This window comes from Oncorhynchus nerka, linkage group LG10, assembly GCF_034236695.1.
Source record: "Oncorhynchus nerka isolate Pitt River linkage group LG10, Oner_Uvic_2.0, whole genome shotgun sequence".
NCBI classification, from domain to species: domain Eukaryota; kingdom Metazoa; phylum Chordata; class Actinopteri; order Salmoniformes; family Salmonidae; genus Oncorhynchus; species Oncorhynchus nerka.
The window spans coordinates 25,106,800-25,127,220 of record NC_088405.1 but is presented as its reverse complement, the minus strand read 5'-3'; the positions used below and the strand labels follow the sequence as shown (position 1 = coordinate 25,127,220).

General features: G+C 44.5%; 1 protein-coding gene across 1 annotated transcript; it reads right to left on the bottom strand.

Annotated features, from left to right (window-relative positions):
* Positions 1–11,012: 11,012 nt before the first annotated feature.
* LOC115136325 (uncharacterized) lies at positions 11,013–20,155 on the bottom strand. Its single transcript, XM_029671911.2, has 3 exons — positions 19,955–20,155; positions 12,049–12,346; positions 11,013–11,901 (listed from the first exon to the last, which is right to left on the bottom strand). The coding sequence occupies exons 1-3, from the start codon at positions 20,153–20,155 to the stop codon at positions 11,498–11,500; spliced, it is 903 nt and encodes a 300-aa protein (XP_029527771.1). The 3' UTR covers positions 11,013–11,497.
* Between the last annotated feature and the right edge of the window lie 266 nt (positions 20,156–20,421).

Genomic DNA, 20,421 nt, shown 5'->3' with positions numbered 1-20,421 from the left:
TATATGATGTTAAATGAGGTTTCAAGGCAGTGAAAATATAATTTTCTTCGCTTACCCTGTGCCTTATTATTACACAATCTCATTGTGATTCAATATTAACCAAAGCCCAGACAATTTTAGTAATACATTTGAGATAAACATGTGGACTTGCTTACTGTTAACTTTTTATTGTTTCATGTGGGGATTTGAAAAACCTTGAAGACATAGTGTGTCTCTATGCAGAGTTTCCCAAACCTTATCTTCGGGACCCCGAGGGGTGCACGTTTTGGTATAGGCCCTATTTTGGTTCAGCTTTGTAGTTTCTAGGACAAAAACCAAAACGTGGACCAAGTTTGGGAAACACTGCTGTATTGGTTTCTAGCACTTGGAGTAGAGATCACTTTCTGAGTCTAAATGCAAGCTGAGATCTACTGCTCAGATTTTAACTATGCAATTGAAAACAGTTCTGTATCAATGAGGTTTGTGCAATTGGCTATAGGCCCAGTACATTATCACTGCCAGTTGACTATGATTGAATTGCCCTGTCAGTGTTGTTCTACTCAAACTATTTAAAAATGATATACAAAAAAAATAGGAATATGATCACACTGGTAGTATATAATTTGTTGTATTACTTGTGAGGCTGACAAGCATAATATACAGCGCATTTGGGAAAGTATTCAGACCCCTTCACTTTTTCCACATTTTGTTACGTCAAAGCCTTATTCTAAAATGGATTAAATTACAATCTTTTCCTCGTCAATCTACTCACAATACCCTGCAATGACAAATCAAAAACAGGCTTTCAGACATGTTTGCAAATGTTTAAAAAACATAAGTATTCAGACCCTTCCAGAAGGACAACCATCTCTAGCACTCCACCAATCAGACCTTTATGGTAGAGTGGCCAGACGGAAGCCACTCCTCAGTAAAATGTATGTGACAGCCAGCTTGGAGTTTGCCAAAAGGCACCTGAAGGACTCTCGGATAATGAGAAACAAGGTTCTTTGGTCTGATGAAAGCAAGATTGAACTCTTTGGCCTGAATACCAAGTGTCATGTCGGGAGGAAATGTGGCACCATCCCTACGGTGAAGCATGGTGGTGGCAGCATCATGCTGTGGGGATTTTTTTCAGCGGGTGGGACTGGGAGACTAATTAGGATCTAAAAAAAAGATGAATGGAGAAAAGTACAGAGATCCTGCTCCAATCAAAATATATTTGAGACTTTAGATTTTTCAAAGTAGCCACCCTTTTCCTTGATGACAGCTTTGCACACACTTGGCATTCTCTCAACCAGCTTCATGAGGTAGTCACCTGCGATGCATTTCAATTAACAGTGCCATGTTCATTTGTGGAATTTCCTTTTTATTGAGGTTTGAGCCAATCAGTTGTGTTGTGACATGGTAGGGGTGGTATACAGAAGATAGCCCTATTTGGTAAAAGACTAAGTCCATATAATAGCAAGAACAGCTCAAATAAGCAAAGAGAAACAACAGTCCATCATTAAGACATGAAGGTCAGTCAATGCGGAAAATTTCTAAAACTTTGAAAGTTTGTTCAAGTGCAGTCGCAAAAACCATCAAACGCTATGATGAAACTGGCTCTCATGAGGACCGCCACAGGAAAGGAAGACCCAGAGTTACCTCTGCTGCAGAGGATAAGTTCCTTAGAGTTAACTGCAACAGATTGCAGCTCAAATAAATGCTTCACAGAATTCAAGCAACAGACATATCTGAACTTCAACTGTTCAGAGGGGACTGCGTGAATCAGGCCTTCATGGTCTGTCCCACTACTAAAGGACTGCAATAAGAACAAGAGACTTGCTTGGGCCAAGAAACATGAGCAATGGACATTAGACCGGTGGAAATCTGTCTTTTGGTCTGATGAGTCCAAATTTGAGATTTTTGGTTCCAACTGCCTGAAGCAAAGTAGGTGAACGGATTATCTCTGCATGTCTGGTTCCCACCGTGAAGCATGGAGGAGGTGTGAAGGTGTGGGGGTGCTTTGCTGGTCACACTGATTTATTTAGAATTCAAGGCACACTTAACCAGCATGGCTACCACAGCATTCTGTAGCGATACGCCATCCCATCTAGTTTGCACTTAGTGGGACTATCATTTGTTTTTCAACAGGACAATGACCCAAAAACACACCTCCAGACTGTGTAAGCACTGTTTGACCAAGGAGAGTGATGGAGTGCTGCTTCAGATGACCTGGCCTCCACAATCACCCAACATCAACCCAATTGAGATGGTTTGGGATGAGTTGGACCGCAGACTGAAGAAAAAACAACCAACAAGTGCTCAGCATATGTGGAAACTCCTTCAAGACTGTTGGAAAAGCATTCCTCATGAAGCTGGTTGAGAGAATGCCAAGAGTGTGCAAAGCTGTCATCATGGCAAAAGGTGGCTACTTTGAAGAATATAAAATATAACATATATGTTGATTTGTTTAACACCTTTTTGGTTAATACCTAATTCCATATGTGTTATTTCATAGTTCATTGTTCAAACTTTTGACTGGTATTTTATATATTTTTTTACTGGACTGATGGTCTGCATCTGATGTTCAGTCTGAGGGGAGCTAAGGAGCAGCAGTGAGGCTGCCTCTCACTGTCCCTCCTCTCCCTCTCAACTGAGAAAGGGGACACAGTCTTTCAGCTGATGGCCAAACTAAAGTCGCACTGCATTATTCCCGCTTCATGCACACATCCATGTTGTTACTCCTATGATCAGTGAAAGTGAAATATTCCTAGATTTAAAGAAAGACAAGCTGGTAATAATAACAACGCAAGCTAATCGGAACACTTTGCTATACTCATTCATTGCAGCTGCAGTGCTGGTTGTAGTGTGAGTTGAAGTAAGGAAAACACGCATTTCATTAAAACAGCAGACATGGTGATCTGACCAGTTGGTGACCACCGACATGGAGTGTATTGCTTATTTCCATTAATCTTCTCACTAACCATGTTTCCATCCACAGTTTTTATGCGAGTAAAGTCATACCAAATGAAAAAAAATCATGACAGTTGTGACGGAAACAGGAAGCCGACAGATCATTTGTTCGTTTGATATGTTGGGATCTTTTTGGATCTGTAAAATGTATAATGCGAGAAATTACATCCTCACCGAGCGAAAGGATGGACCTGGTGCTTTCAAGGAGCGGGACACTAATCCCAACGCGTATAAGAAATCCCGCTAAGCCTTCAGACGAACCATCACACTTTAAACAGATCAACATTCACAAAGCTTGCGTGGACCAACTGGCAAAGTGTCTTCACTGACATTTTCAACCTCTCCATGACTGAGTCTGTAATACCTACATGTTTCAAACACACCACCATAGTCCCTATGCCCAAGAAAGCGAAGGTAACCTGCCTAAATGATTACCGCCCCGTAGCACTCACGTCGGTAGCCATGAACTGCTTTGAAAGGCTGGTCATGGCTCACATCAACACCATCCTGCCGGAAACACGAAACCCACTCCAATTTGCATTCAACAGATCCACAGCTGATGCAATCTTAATCGCACTCCACACTGCCCTTTCCCACCTGGACAAAAGGAACACCTTTGTGAGAATGCTGTTCATTGACTACAGCTCAGTATTCAACACCATAGTACCCACAAAGCTCATCACTGAGTTACGGACCATGGGACTAAACATCTCCCTCTGCAACTGGATCCTGGACTTCCTAACTGGCCACCCCCAGGTGGTAAGGGTAAGCAACAACACATTGGCCACGCTGATCCTCAACACTGGGGCCCCTCAGGGGTGCATGCTTAGTCCCCTCCTGTACTCCCTGTTCACCCACGATTACAACACCATCATTAAGTTTTCTGACGACACAACCGTGGTAGGCCTGATCACCGACAATGATGAGACAGCTTATAGGGAGGAGGTCAGAGACCTGGCAGTGTGGTACCGGGACAACAACCTCTCCCTCAATGTGAGCAAGATAAAGGAGCTGATCGTGGACTATAGAAAAAGGAGGGCCGAACAGGCCCCCATTAACATTGAAGGGGCTGAAGTGGAGCGGGTCGAGAGTTTCAAGTTCCTTGGTGTCCACATCACCAACAAACTATCATGGTCCAAACACACCAAAACAGTTGTGAAAAGGGCACAAAAACATAATTCCCTCCTCAGGAGAGTGAAAGATTTGTCATGGGTTCCCAGATCCTTAAAGTTATACAGCTGCACCATCGAGCGCATCCTGCTGACCAATTAATCAAATGGCCACCCGTCTATTTACACTGCTGCTACTCGCTGTTCATTATGTATGCATAGTAGAGGTCGACCGATTAATCGGAATGGCCGATTAATCAGGGCCAATTTCAAGTTTTCATAACAATCGGTAATCGGCATTTTTGGACACCAATTATGGCCGATTACATTGCACTCCATGAGGAGACTGCGTGGTTGGCTGACTACCTGTCATGCGAGTGCAGCAAGGAGCCAAGATAAGGTACTAGCTGGCATTAAACTTATCTTATAAAAACAATCAATATTAACATAATCACTAGTTAACTACACGTTTGTTTGTTTTTTTACCTTTATTTAACTAGGCAAGTCAGTTAAGAACAAATTCTTATTTTATGGTCGATGATATTACTAGTTTATCTAGTTTGTCCTGCGTTGCATATAATCGATGCGGTGCCAGTTAATTTATCATTGAATCACAGCCTACTTCGCCAAATGGGTGATTTAACAAACGCATTCGGGAAAAAATCACAGTCATTGCACGAATGTGTACCTAACCATAAACATCAATACCTTTCTTAAAATCAATACACAAGTATATATTTAGTTAATATTTAGTATATTTAGTTAATATTGCCTGCTAACATGAACTTCTTTTAACTAGGGAAATTGTGTCACTTCTCTTGCGTTCTGTGCAAGCAGAGTCAGGGTATATGCAGCAGTTTGGGCCGCCTGGCTCGTTGCAAACTGTGTGAAGACCATTTCTTCCTAACAAAGACCGTAATTAATGTGCCAGAATTGTACATAATTATGACATTGAAGGTTGTGTAATGTAGCAGCAATATTTAGACTTAGGGATGCCACCCGTTAGATAAAATACCGAACAGTTCCGTATTTCACTGAAAGAATAAACGTTTTGTTTTCTAAATGATAGTTTCCGGATTTGACCATATTAATGACCTAAGGCTCATATTTCTGTGTGCTATTATGTTATAATTAAGTCTACGATTTGATAAGAGCAGTCTGACTGAGCGGTGGTAGGCAGCAGCAGGCTTGTAAGCATTCATTCAAACAGCACTTTCCTGCGTTTGCCAGCAGCTCTTCGCTGTGCTTCAAGCATTGTGCTGTTTATGACTTCAAGCCTATCAACTCCCGAGATTAGGCTGGCAATACTAAAGTACCTATTAGAACATCGAATAGTCAAAGGTATATGAAATACCAATGGTATAGAGAGAAATAGTCCTATAATAACTACAACCTAAAACTTCTTACCTGGGAATATTGAAGACTCATGTTAAAAGGAACCACCAGCTTTCATATGTTCTGAGCAAGGAACTTAAACGTTAGCTTTTTTACATGTTATATATTGCACTTTTACTGTCTTCTCCAACACTTTGGTTTTGCATTATTTAAACCAAATTGGACATGTTTCAATCATAATCGGTCAACCTCTAATGCATAGTCACTTTACAAATGACCTCAACTAACCTGTACTCCTTCACATTGACTCAGTATCCCCTGTATGTAGCCTTGTTATTGTTATGTAATTTTCTTGAATTACTTTTTGATTTGTAAGATTGTTTTAACTTTAGTTTATTTAGTCAATATTTTCATAACTCTCTCTTGAACTGCATTGTTGGTTAAGGGCTTGTAAGCATTTCTTGGTAAAGTATACACCTGTTGTATTCGGCGCATGTGACAAATACAATTTTATTTTATTTGAAATGGCAGGGGAAAGACCAAATATTGATATAAAACCATCAGGTCAAAATAAACTTGGAGCCACACTGTGAAATGGCGTGTGGTCCTTCCACTAAGACTCCACAGTAGTCAACAGATGAAATAACTTTGATGAACTTCACAAGGAGGTGAAAGTGCACGCTGATCTTGATGCGCCTTTCCAATAAATATCAAGGATCTGATTCTGGTAACATGATGATCGATGTTTGACTGCCGTTTGACAAATACAAATAAAATAATTATATTATGTCCAGCCTACCCGAACAGCATTCAGGCACAATCTGTGAGCTGTACACGCACTAAGACCAGAGTAGGCACATTTTCTATTTAACACAACAGTTTTTGTGACAAAACTATAGTTCAAAATGCGATGGAAGCACATATAACTTAAACAAAAGTCAGTTTGAACTAAAAATAGAACTGTTTGGCCAGCTATTTGTCGTCCTTAACGTAGGAGACACTGCTAGCTAGCCAACAGCTAGCCAACGTCTACCGAACAGAACTTCCGCACTCAACAATCCGGTCGCATTTCGCTTCGCTCCACAGGTAGTATCACATTTTTCATTTCATTTCATTACAGTACAACGGCTTGATTTGTTTGATCGTAGCTAGCTACATAGCCGTCTTTGTATCAAAGATAATTGTGTAGTCTAGAGCGATTTCCTAGGTTAGCTAGCCAGCTATTGTCGTTCTTTTAACGCAACGTAACGTAATCAACACTGCTAGCTAGCCAGCTAGCCCCGAATAGCAGCACAGTAGAAACTATTACACTCAACGGAACGACTTGATTAGTGTAGTGTCAACAACGCAGCCACTGCCAGCTAGCCTACATAGTCAACAACGCAGCCTCTGCCAGCTAGCCTACTTCAGCAGTACTGTATCATTTTAATCATTTTAGTCAATAAGATTCTTGCTACGTAAGCTTAACTTTCTGAACACTCGAGACGTGTAGTCCACTTGTCATTCCAATCTCCTTTGCATTAGCGTAGCCTCTTGTGTAGCCTGTCAACTATGTGTCTGTCTATCCCTGTTCTCTCCTCTCTGCACAGACCATACAAACGCTCCACACCGCGTGGCCGCGGCCACCCTAATCTGGTGGTCCCAGCGCGCACGACCCACGTGGAGTTCCAGGTCTCCGGTAGCCTCTGGAACTGCCGATCTGCGGCCAACAAGGCAGAGTTCATCTCAGCCTATGCCTCCCTCCAGTCCCTCGACTTCTTGGCACTGACGGAAACATGGATCACCACAGACAACACTGCTACTCCTACTGCTCTCTCTTCGTCTGCCCACGTGTTCTCGCACACCCCGAGAGCTTCTGGTCAGCGGGGTGGTGGCACCGGGATCCTCATCTCTCCCAAGTGGTCATTCTCTCTTTCTCCCCTTACCCATCTGTCTATCGCCTCCTTTGAATTCCATGCTGTCACAGTTACCAGCCCTTTCAAGCTTAACATCCTTATCATTTATCGCCCTCCAGGTTCCCTCGGAGAGTTCATCAATGAGCTTGATGCCTTGATAAGCTCCTTTCCTGAGGACGGCTCACCTCTCACAGTTCTGGGCGACTTTAGCCTCCCCACGTCTACCTTTGACTCATTCCTCTCTGCCTCCTTCTTTCCACTCCTCTCCTCTTTTGACCTCACCCTCTCACCTTCCCCCTACTCACAAGGCAGGAAATACGCTCGACCTCATCTTTACTAGATGCTGTTCTTCCACTAACCTCATTGCAACTCCCCTCCAAGTCTCCGACCACTACCTTGTATCCTTTTCCCTCTCGCTCTCATCCAACACTTCCCACACTGCCCCTACTCGGATGGTATCGCGCCGTCCCAACCTTCGCTCTCTCTCCCCCGCTACTCTCTCCTCTTCCATCCTATCATCTCTTCCCTCTGCTCAAACCTTCTCCAACCTATCTCCTGATTCTGCCTCCTCAACCCTCCTCTCCTCCCTTTCTGCATCCTTTGACTCTCTATGTCCCCTATCCTCCAGGCCGGCTCGGTCCTCCCCTCCCGCTCCGTGGCTCGACGACTCATTGCGAGCTCACAGAACAGGGCTCCGGGCAGCCGAGCGGAAATGGAGGAAAACTCGCCTCCCTGCGGACCTGACATCCTTTCACTCCCTCCTCTCTACATTTTCCTCTTCTCTCTCTGCTGCTAAAGCCACTTTCTACCACTCTAAATTCCAAGCATCTGCCTCTAACCCTAGGAAGCTCTTTGCAACCTTCTCCTCCCTCCTGAATCCTCCTCCCCCTCCCCCTCCTCCCTCTCTGCAGATGACTTCGTCAACCATTTTGAAAAGAAGGTCGACGACATCCGATCCTCGTTTGCTAAGTCAAACGACACCGCTGGTTCTGCTCACACTGCCCTACCCTGTGCTCTGACCTCTTTCTCCCTCTCTCTCCAGATGAAATCTCGCGTCTTGTGACGGCCGGCCGCCCAACAACCTGCCCGCTTGACCCTATCCCCTCCTCTCTTCTCCAGACCATTTCCGGAGACCTTCTCCCTTACCTCACCTCGCTCATCAACTCATCCCTGACCGCTGGCTACGTCCCTTCCGTCTTCAAGAGAGCGAGAGTTGCACCCCTTCTGAAAAAACCTACACTCGATCCCTCCGATGTCAACAACTACAGACCAGTATCCCTTCTTTCTTTTCTCTCCAAAACTCTTGAACGTGCCGTCCTTGGCCAGCTCTCCCGCTATCTCTCTCAGAATGACCTTCTTGATCCAAATCAGTCAGGTTTCAAGACTAGTCATTCAACTGAGACTGCTCTTCTCTGTATCACGGAGGCGCTCCGCACTGCTAAAGCTAACTCTCTCTCCTCTGCTCTCATCCTTCTAGACCTATCGGCTGCCTTCGATACTGTGAACCATCAGATCCTCCTCTCCACCCTCTCCGAGTTGGGCATCTCCGGCGCGGCCCACGCTTGGATTGCGTCCTACCTGACAGGTCGCTCCTACCAGGTGGCGTGGCGAGAATCCGTCTCCACACCACGTGCTCTCACCACTGGTGTCCCCCAGGGCTCTGTTCTAGGCCCTCTCCTATTCTCGCTATACACCAAGTCACTTGGCTCTGTCATAACCTCACATGGTCTCTCCTATCATTGCTATGCAGACGACGCACAATTAATCTTCTCCTTTCCCCCTTCTGATGACCAGGTGGCGAATCGCATCTCTGCATGTCTGGCAGACATATCAGTGTGGATGACGGATCACCACCTCAAGCTGAACCTCGGCAAGACGGAGCTGCTCTTCCTCCCGGGGAAGGACTGCCCGTTCCATGATCTCGCCATCACGGTTGACAACTCCATTGTGTCCTCCTCCCAGAGCGCTAAGAACCTTGGCGTGATCCTGGACAACACCCTGTCGTTCTCAACTAACATCAAGGCGGTGGCCCGTTCCTGTAGGTTCATGCTCTACAACATCCGCAGAGTACGACCCTGCCTCACACAGGAAGCGGCGCAGGTCCTAATCCAGGCACTTGTCATCTCCATCTCTTGGTGAACATAACTCAGAGAAAATACATATCACATGGTGTTCTACAAGGTTCGATTTTGGGTCTGGTACTGTTCAGTTTATATACAGTGGGGAGAACAAGTATTTGAAACACTGCCGATTTTGCAGGTTTTCCTACTTACAAAGCATGTAGAGGTCTGTATTTTTTTTTATCATAGGTACACTTCAACTGTGAGAGACGGAATCTAAAACAAAAATCCAGAAAATCACATTGTATGATTTTTAAATAATTAATTTGCATTTTATTGCATGACATAAGTATTTGATCACCTACCAACCAGGAATAATTCCGGCTCTCACAGACCTGTTAGTTTTTCTTTAAGAAGCCCTCCTGTTCTCCACTCATTACCTGTATTAACTGCACCTGTTTGAACTTGTTACCTGTATAAAAGACACCTGTCCACACACTCAATCAAACAGACTCCAACCTCTCCACAATGGCCAAGACCAGAGAGCTGTGTAAGGACATCAGGGATAAAATTGTAGACCTGCACAAGGCTGGGATGGGCTACAGGACAATAGGCAAGCAGCTTGGTGAGAAGGCAACAACTGTTGGCGCAATTATTAGAAAATGGAAGAAGTTCAAGATGGCGGTCAATCACCCTCGGTCTGGGGTTCCATGCAAGATCTCACCTCGTGGGGCATCAATGATCATGAGGAAGGTGAGGGATCAGCCCAGAACTACACGGCAGGACCTGGTCAATGACCTGAAGAGAGCTGGGACCACAGTCTCAAAGAAAACCATTAGTAACACACTACGCCGTCATGGATTAAAATCCTGCAGCGCACGCAATGTCCCCCTGCTCAAGCCAGCGCATGTCCAGGCCCGTCTGAAGTTTGCCAACGACCATCTGGATGATCCAGAGGAGGAATTGAAGAAGGTCATGTGGTGAGACAAAAATAGAGCTTTTTGGTCTGAACTCCACTCGCTGTGTTTGGAGGAAAAAGAAGGATGAGTACAACCCCAAGAACACCATCCCAACCGTGAAGCATGGAGGTGGAAACATCATTCTTTGGGGATGCTTTTCTGAAAAGGGGACAGGACGACTGCACCGTATTGAGGGGATGATGGATGGGGCCATGTATCGCGAGATCTTGGCCAACAACCTCCTTCCCTCAGTAAGAGCATTGAAGATGGGTCGTGGCTGGGTCTTCCAGCATGACAACGACCCGAAACACACAGCCAGGGCAACTAAGGAGTGGCTCCGTAAGAAGCATCTCAAGGTCCTGGAGTGGCCTAGCCAGTCTCCAGATCTGAACCCAATAGAAAATCTTTGGAGGGAGCTGAAAGTCCGTATTGCCCAGCGACAGCCCCGAAACCTGAAGGATCTGGAGAAGGTCTGTATGGAGGAGTGGGCCAAAATCCCTGCTGCAGTGTGTGCAAACCTGGTCAAGAACAACAGGAAACGTATGATCTCTGTAATTGCAAACAAAGGTTTCTGTACCAAATATTAAGTTCTGCTTTTCTGATGTATCAAATACTTATGTCATGCGATAAAATTAAAATTAATTACTTAAAAATCATACAATGTGATTTCCTGGATTTTTGTTTTAGATTCCGTCTCTCACAGTTGAAGTGTACCTATGATAAAAATTACAGACCTCTACATGCTTTGTAAGTAGGGAAACCTGCAAAATCGGCAGTGTATCAAATACTTGTTCTCCCAAATGTGTGTTACCCCTTGGCAGCGTTATCAGAAAGCACAGCATTGATTTTCACTGCTATGCAGTGCATTCCATGTCTGAAATGTGCTGTATAAATAAAGCTTGATTGGATTTTATTCAAGTCACCTGATAATTCCTGTATGGTTGAAGTTAACAATCAATCCAGCCCAAAGGTTAGGAACAAAATGCAATCGTAGTAAAAGTCCCAAGAAATGCACCATGGGAGTTGAAGTCTTGGCCTTAGAGTGAATTATACTGCTCTGTAGTAAAGCTATGTATCCTGCACCTGGCACAGATCTAGGATCAGATTATCCTTGACAAATCCTCCCTTTTATCATTAGGAGGAATGCAAAACTGACTTCAGACTGACTAGTCTCTACCATCAACTTCATCCTCTATGTTGGATCTCTACAACAGGCTGTACAAAGGTCTTGTTAATCCATGTGCAGTGTGAAGTAGTGCTGCAGCCAGCGGTGAGAAGGCCAGAGCGGCCATGTCGACCAAGAGATTCTGTAGCGCTCCCAGCAGCAGTATGGCCAGCAGGTACCCCATGAATAGCAGACTATGCCAGCTACCCTCGCTCAGTGCCCGGGGGCCCTCTGGGTGCAGCAGGCACAGGACGCCCAGCACCAGGCTCTGGTTCACCATCAGGGTGAAGTACAGGTCAAAGGGTGAGATGTGGGAGCTTATGTGGTGCCGGTGCTTGTTCTCAGCCACCTTGGCCAGCCAGGTCAGAGAGAGGCTGTGGAGAAGGAGGGCCAGTGGGGCGTAGAGCCACTCCAGAACCTCCACTGACGGGACACCCTGAGACACTGTAGGGAGAAGGGGTGAGTTAGTGTACTGACACAACAGATGATTGACACACCATCACATTTGAGGCTATGAGTCTGTTATTAACTGGTAAATGCTGGTTAGAGAGCTGACTTTCCCCTCAAGCTAAACACTGTAAACGCATTTACCTGTGATAGTGACAGAGGTGAAAGTGATGACTGTGATAAGGCCCATTAGGTGGACTGACGGGAGTAGTGCCAGTCGCAGGCCGTGGCTCCAGCCCACACAGAGCAGAGGCAGCAGGCCCATGGTGAGTGGGTACATGCCAGAGTGGGCACTGGCCTCTGCCCACACACCCAGCACAGCCTGGGCACTCCCACAGATAGAGGGCACCAGCAGGCGCTCTCCCAGAGACAGAGAGTAGGGCTTCAGTGGTGCCAGGCCCACGGCATGGAGGACCAGCAAGTATAGCAGAGTCACCAACACCTGGGAGAGACATGCCATAAACACAGGTAAACATTAGCCATTTTAAACATTAGCCATCAATAGCCATTTTAAACATGAACCATCGTGGAGATTGCAAGAGTTAGACGATTATGTCCTGCAGTATCAAGAAAAAAACAAACTCAGGTGATTTAGGGTTATTTCATGCCTTGGGCCTGGGTCTTCCAATCATGCATGTGCAAAACATGTACTGTATCAATTCACCCAGGATCCCACTCACAGATATACTGTAGTTCAACTTCACATGCGCAAGTACAGTGAAATGCTTCACTTGCAAGCTCAACCCAACAGTGCAGTAATCAATATCAAAATAGTATAACTAATAAAAAAAATGAAATGTATATATATACTTTTTTTAAAACACAATAAATAAGAGAAGAAGCTATATAAAGGGTCAGTGCCAGTACCGCATTTACAATGTGCAGGGATACTGAATTATTTGAGGTAGATATGTACATGTAGGCGGGGATTAGGAGAAAGTGACTGGTAGCAGGATAAATAATAAATATGATAATAATAACTAGATTGCAACTTTACAAGTAAAGTTGTGAGGCTTGCTAAAGCTCTTTTAAAAGTATTTTTGTGATAGTGAAAGAAGTTTAAAAAGTTGTACTTTGATTATATAACTTGAATAGTGAAATCATAGTCAGTAGTGATCAGTAGATTTGGTCAGTAGTTGTGTGGTTCAGTAGTTGTGGTCAGTAGTTATGTGGTTCTGCTCAAAAGTTGTGTGGATATAGTAGTTAGATGTGTGCTCAGCAGTTGTATGGTTGTGGTCAGTTGTTGTGGTCAGTAGATAAGTGGTCAGTAGTTGTGTGGTCAGAAATTTTACGGTTGTGGTCAGTATTTGTGTGGTTGTGGTTTAGAAGTTGTGTGGTTGTGGTCAGTAGTTGTGTGGTTGTGGTCAGTAGATGTGGTAAGCAGTTGTGTGGTTGTGGTCAGAAGTTGAGTCGTTGTTGTCCGTAGTTGTGTGGATGTGGTCATTAGATGTGGTAAGAAACTTTTTTTGTGGTCAGAAGTTGGGTGGTTGTGGTCAGTAGTTGTGGTCAGCAGTTGAGTTGTCAGTAGTTGTTTGGTCAGAAGTATGGTGCTTCTTGTCAGTAGTTGTGTGCATCTGGTCTAAGTTGTGAAGTTGTGGTCAGTAGTTGTGTGGTTGTGGTCAGAAGTTGTGTGGTTGTGGTCAGTAGATGAGAGATCAGTATTTGTGTTATCAGAAGTTGCGTGGTTGTGGTCAGTAGTCATGTGGTTGTGGTTACTAGATGTGGAAAGCAGTTGTGTGGTTGTGGTCAGTTGTAGTGGTCAGTAGTTGTGTGGTCAGAAGTTTTGCGGTTGTGGTCAGTAGTTGCGTTCTTGCGGTCTGAAGTTGTGTTGTTCTCCATAGTTGTGTGTTTGTGGTCACTAGATGTGGTCAGAAGTTGTGTTTGTGGTCAGTGCTTGTGTGGTTGTGGTCAGAAATTGTGCAGTTGTGGTCAGTAGTTATGTTTTAATGGTCACTAGATGTGGTCAGCAGTGGTGTGGTTGTGGTCAGAACTTATGTGGTTGTGGTCAGTAGCTGTGGTCAGCAGTCAAATGGTCAGTATGTCTTTAGGTGTGTTATCATAAGTTGTGTGGTTGTGGTCAGTAGTTGCGTGGTTGTGGTCAGTAGTTGTGTAGTTTTGGTCAGTAGTTGTGGTAGGTAGTTGTGTGGTTGTAGTCAGAAGTTGTGTGGTTGTAGTCAGTAGTTGTGTGGTTGTGGCCAGGAGTTGTGTGGTTGTGGTCAGACGTTGGGTGGTTGTGGTCAGTAGAAGAGAGGTCAGTAGTTGTGTGGTCAGTGTTGTGGGGTTGTGGTAAGTAGTTGTGTGGTTGTGGTCAGTGCTTGTGGTCAGTAGTTGTGTGGTTGTGGTTGTGGTCAGCAGTTGAGTGGTCAGTAGGTGTGTTATCATAAGTTGTGTGGTTCTGGTCAGAAGTTGTGTGGTTGTTGTCAGTATGTCTGTAGTTGTGGTCACTAGATGCGGTCACACATTGTGTGGTTGTGGTCAGTAGGTGTGTGGTTGTGGTCAGAAGTTGTGTGATTTTATCAGTAGTTGTGGTCAAAAGTTGAGTGGTAGGAAGTTGTGTGGTTGTGGTCAGACATTGTGTGGTTGTGGTCACTAGATGTGGTCAGAAGTTGTGTGGTTGTGGTCAGACATTGTGTGGTTATGTCACTAGATGTGGTCAGAGGTTGTGTGGTTGTGGTCAGAAGTTGTGTGGTTGTGGTCAGACATTGGGTGGTTGTGGTCAGTAGTTGTGGTCAGTATAAGAGAGGTCGGTAGTTGTTTGGCCAGAGTTGTGTGGTTGTGGTAAGTAGTTGTGTGGTTGTGGTCACTAGATGTGGTAAGAAGTTGTGTGGTTGTGGTCAGCAGTTGAGTGGTCAGTAGATGAGTGGTCAGTGGTTGTGTGGTTATGGTCACTAGAGGTGTTCAGTAGTTGTGTGGTTGTGTTCAGAAGTCGTGTGTTTGTGGTCAGTTGTTGTGTGGTTGTGGTTTTATTTTTTTTAATTTTATTTCACCTTTATTTAACCAGGTAGGCTAGTTGAGAACAAGTTCTCATTTGCAACTGCGACCTGGCCAAGATAAAGCATAGCAGTGTGAACAGACAACACAGAGTTACACATGGAGTAAGCAATTAACAAGTCAATAACACAGTAGAAATAAAATGGGCAGTCTATATACAATGTGTGCAAAAGGCATGAGGAGGTAGGCGAATAATACAGTTTTGCAGATTAACACTGGGGTGATAAAAGATCAGATGGTCATGTACAGGTAGAGATATTGGTGTGCAAAAGAGCAGAAAAGTAAATAAATAAATAAATAAAATTTAAAAAAAACAGTATAAAAACAGTATGGGGATGAGGTAGGTGAAAATGGGTGGGCTATTTACCAATAGACTATGTACAGCTGCAGCGATCGGTTAGCTGCTCGGATAGCTGATGTTTGAAGTTGGTGAGGGAGATAAAAGTCTCCAACTTCAGCGATTTTTGCAGTTCATTCCAGTCACAGGCAGCAGAGTACTGGAACGAAAGGCGGCCAAATGAGGTGTTGGCTTTAGGGATGATCAGTGAGATACACCTGCTGGAGCGTGTGCTACGGATGGGTGTTGCCATCGTGACCAGTGAACTGAGATAAGGCGGAGCTTTACCTAGCATGGACTTGTAGATGACCTGGAGCCAGTGGGTCTGGCGACGAATATGTAGCGAGGGCCAGCCGACTAGAGCATACAAGTCGCAGTGGTGGGTGGTATAAGGTGCTTTGGTGACAAAACGGATGGCACTATGATAGACTGCATCCAGTTTGCTGAGTAGAGTGTTGGAAGCCATTTTGTAGATGACATCGCCGAAATCGAGGATCGGTAGGATAGTCAGTTTTACTAGGGTAAGCTTGGCGGCGTGAGTGAAGGAGGCTTTGTTGCGGAATAGAAAGCCGACTCTTGATTTGATTTTCGATTGGAGATGTTTGATGTGAGTCTGGAAGGAGAGTTTGCAGTCTAGCCAGACACCTAGGTACTTATAGATGTCCACATATTCAAGGTCGGAACCATCCAGGGTGGTGATGCTAGTCGGGCATGCGGGTGCAGGCAGCGATCGGTTGAAAAGCATGCATTTGGTTTTACTCAGGCGTTTAAGAGCAGTTGGAGGCCACGGAAGGAGTGCTGTATGGCATTGAAGCTCGTTTGGAGGTTAGATAGCACAGTGTCCAATGACGGGCCGAAAGTATATAGAATGGTGTCGTCTGCGTAGAGGTGGATCAGGGAATCGCCCGCAGCAAGAGCAACATCATTGATATATACAGAGAAAAGAGTCGGCCCGAGAATTGAACCCTGTGGCACCCCATAGAGACTGCCAGAGGACCGGACAGCATGCCCTCCGATTTGACACACTGAACTCTGTCTGCAAAGTAATTGGTGAACCAGGCAAGGCAGTCATCCGAGAAACCGAGGCTACTGAGTCTGCCGATAAGAATATGGTGATTGACAGAGTCGAAAGCCTTGGCGAGGTCGATGAAGACGGCTGCACAGTACTGTCTTTTATCGATAGCGGTTATGATATCGTTTAGTACCTTGAGCGTGGCTGAGGTGCACCCATGACCGGCTCGGAAACCAGATTGCACAGCGGAGAAGGTACGGTGGGATTCGAGATGGTCAGTGACCTGTTTGTTGACTTGGCTTTGAAGACCTTAGATAGGCAGGGCAGGATGGATATAGGTCTATAGCAGTTTGGGTCCAGGGTGTCTCCCCTTTGAAGAGGGGGATGACTGCGGCAGCTTTCAATCCTTGGGGATCTCAGACGATATGAAAGAGAGGTTGAACAGGCTGGTAATAGGGGTTGCGACAATGGCGGCAGATAGTTTCAGAAATAGAGGGTCCAGATTGTCAAGCCCAGCTGATTTGTACGGGTCTAGGTTTTGCAGCTCTTTCAGAACATCTGCTATCTGGATTTGGGTAAAGGAGAACCTGGAGAGGCTTGGGCGAGGAGCTGCGGGGGGGGCGGAGCTGTTGGCCGAGGTTGGAGTAGCCAGGCGGAAGGCATGGCCAGCCGTTGAGAAGTGCTTATTGAAGCTTTCGATAATCGTGGATTTATCGGTGGAGACCGTGTTACCTAGCCTCAGTGCAGTGGGCAGCTGGGAGGAGGTACTCTTGTTCTCCATGGACTTCACAGTGTCCCAGAACTTTTTGGAGTTGGAGCTACAGGATGCAAACTTCTGCCTGAAGAAGCTGGCCTTAGCTTTCCTGACTGACTGCGTGTATTGGTTCCTGACTAGATATGGTGGTCACTAGATATGGTAAGCAATTGTCTTATTGTGGTCAGAAGTTGTATCATTGTGGTCAGTAGTTGTGTCGTTGTGGTCAGTAGTTGTGTGGTTGTGGTTAGTCATTGTGTGGTTGTGGTCACTAGATATGGTAAGCAATTGTCTTGTTGCGGTCAGAAGTTGTGTCGTTGTGGTTAGTAGTGGTGTGGTTGTGGTAAGTCATTGTGTGGTTGTGGTCACTAGATATGGTAAGCAATTGTGTTATTGTGGTCAGATATTGTGTGGTTGTGGTCAGTAGTTGTGTGGTTGTGGTCAAAGGTTGTGTGGTTGTCGTCAGAAGTTGTGTGGTTTTGGTCAGTAGTTGTGTTTTTATGGTCACTAGATGTGGTCAACAGTTGTGTGGTAGTGGTCAGAAGTTGTGGTCAGTAGTTGAATGGTCATTAGGTGTGTTATCATAAGTTGTGTGGTTGAGATCAGTAGTTGTGTGGTTGTGGTCATACGTTGTGTGGTTGTTGTCAGTAGCTCTGTGGTTGTGGTCATTAGATGTGGTCAGAAGTTGTGTGATTGTGGTCACTAGTTGTGCGGTTGTGGTCAAATGTTGTGTGGTTTTGGTTAGTAGTTGTCAAAAATTTGAGTGATCAGTAGTTGTGTGGTTGTGGTCAGAAGTTGTGTTGTTGTCGTCAATAGATGTTGTCAGTAGTTGTGTGGTCAATATTTGTGTAGTTGTGATCAGTAATTGTGGTCACTCTCTTCACTCTCGTCATAATTTTTGCCCTCTGTGTCTGTGAGTATCAATAGCAACGGCTCCATTTAGGCTGCTCAATGATGACACAGAGACCTGTTAGTAGACGTGAGCTAGACACTTTTTGTCGCTCTAAACTCTGTCAAACATCCGTAACTTTTTATTGGTATAAACTATTCCTAATCCGCTCTATCCAAACAGAGGGGTACATCCCACCCTTCTCTTTAGAGACAGGCAAACTAGCCAGTTAAGTTATTTAGAGCACTTAGCATGATCCTGCAAAGGAGGACAAAGCTAGTAAGCATTATAAATCTTCTCTTTATCATTCCAGATCGTCCAGACCGGGAAAGTATTCTTAATCTTAACGTTAGCTGTTTGGTCTGAAACAGACAAATGACAAATCATGGCAATTTGAAGAGCTATGGAGACATTCATTGAAGCGAGTCAAGCATTGCTAGGCAACAGTAGCATTGGCAACACTGCTGCCTTTTGGCTAAAGCAAGTGTGAGAAACATGCTAACATACAGTACAGTGCATGAAGATGAACGGAGCAAAGTATATAGAGATCCTTGATGAAAACCTGCTCCAGAGCGCTCAGGACCTCAGACTGGGCTCAACTTGAGCAAAGGCTCAACTTCCAACAGGACATCGACCCTAAGCACACACCCACGACAACGCAGGAGTGACTTCGGGATAAGTCTCTGAATGTACTTGAGTTGCCCAGCCAGAGCCCGGACTTGAACACATTCGAACATCTCTGGAGAGACCTGAAAATAGCTGTGCAGCAACACTCCCCATCCAACCTGACAGAGCTTGAGGGGAATTGCAGAAAGAATGGGAGAAACTCCCCAAATACAGCTGTGCCAAGCTTGTAGCATCATACCAAAGAAGACTTGAGGCTGTAATCACTTCCAAAGGTGCTTCAACAAAGTACTGGGTCTGCATACTTATGTAAATGTGATATTTCACTTTTCTATTTATAATACATTTGCTTTGTCATTATGGGGCGGCAGGGTAGCCTCGTGGTTAGAGCGTTAGACTAGTAACCGGAAGGTTGCAAGTTCAAACCCCCGAGCTGTCAAGGTACTAATCTGTCGTTCTACCCCTGAACAGGCAGTTAACCCACTGTTCCTAGGCTGTCATTAAAAATAAGAATTTGATCTTAACTGATTTGCATGGTTAAATAGAGGTAAAAATAAATTAATTAGGTATCGTGTGTAGATTGATGAGATAAAAATATATATATTCCCCAATATTCTATTGTTTCCAGTACTTGTCTAATATTATCTCCAATATATCGTCCATGTAAAAAAAACTGTCTGATTAGGATAAATAATATCTGAAAATAACTTTTTAATTCTATGCTCCAAGCATTTAGCTGGAATTTTTGCATTACAGCACTGAAGTGTAAGAGGCCTCCAATTTTTTAAATGGACTGGATCTTCATACTGTATTATACAACAAATGACCTATTACCAGTGTGATCATATACTGTACACGTTTATTTTATGTGTGTATATATAGATGATTTCAAAATGGTCAGAGAAGAACAACATTGGCAGGGCAATTCAAGCAGAGCCAATATGCAGTAATAATGTATTGGGCCTATAGCTTACTACACAAACGTCATTGCAACAGAACTGTTTTTAATTGGTTAATGTTGCATAGGCTTACGCTGTTGAAGTCATGTTTAAAAATAATTTGAGTGGTAGATCTCGGCTTGACTCAGAAAAGGTTGGTGACCACTGCTGTAAGTGTACACATATATGGAGACTCCCTAATATACAAGCACACATGTACACTCATAACCACATTATATAAGCACATAAATCAAATCAAATTGTATTGGTCACATACACATATTTTGCAGATGTTACCCATACTAATCTATGGGAACAGATTGATAATATGTGACTAGAATCACATTTCAGGAATTAGCAATATTATTATTTGTAAAAGTTACCACATAGCAAAGGCCTAATGATGATAAGAAACATTATGTTGGCTCGTGAAAAATCCCAACACCACAACTCAAAACCTGACACAGATTATTCCTATAATAACCCTGAACAAATGGTGGCCTACCTGTACAAAGGTGATTGGTACAGCAAACGGGTAGTGGTACTGGGGAATGAAGATGTCAGCTACAAAGCTGCGGAGCCGATCTGCCAGGGCATATAACACCACGACCACAAGGGTGGCGCTAAAGCGGAGTAATGGCACCAGAGGCTTCCATACATCAGATGAAAGCCTCCTCAGTGTACAATCACTCCTCCTCCATCTCATCCACCAGGGACTGCTCAGGGAACACAATGGTACAGAGTGTTACGCATGGAGTGTAGTTCATGAGATTATTGATTAACACATGCACTAATTGGAATGCACTACAATTAACTGCTTATCAAACAAGCGTCTACATTTAAGTACTATTTAACTATTGTCTACTATTATACAAAACAAGTGAATACCATTCTGTGAGGAGACAGCCCACGGTAGTGGGGTGGGTACCCCTGTGGTTCATTGTCATAGTCCAACTGCCTCTCAGCGAGGGG

What these genes read in the sequence shown, in the direction of transcription:
- LOC115136325 (XM_029671911.2), bottom strand. Translation starts at nt 20,155, where the DNA reads ATGAGATGGAGGAGGAGTGATTGTACACTGAGGAGGCTTTCATCTGAT. An exon ending in TACCAATCACCTTTGTACAG is followed by an intron (nt 12,347 to 19,954) that starts GTAGGCCACCAT and finishes TGTCTCTCCCAG; the next exon opens with GTGTTGGTGACTCTGCTATA. An exon ending in CACCTCTGTCACTATCACAG is followed by an intron (nt 11,902 to 12,048) that starts GTAAATGCGTTT and finishes TTCTCCCTACAG; the next exon opens with TGTCTCAGGGTGTCCCGTCA.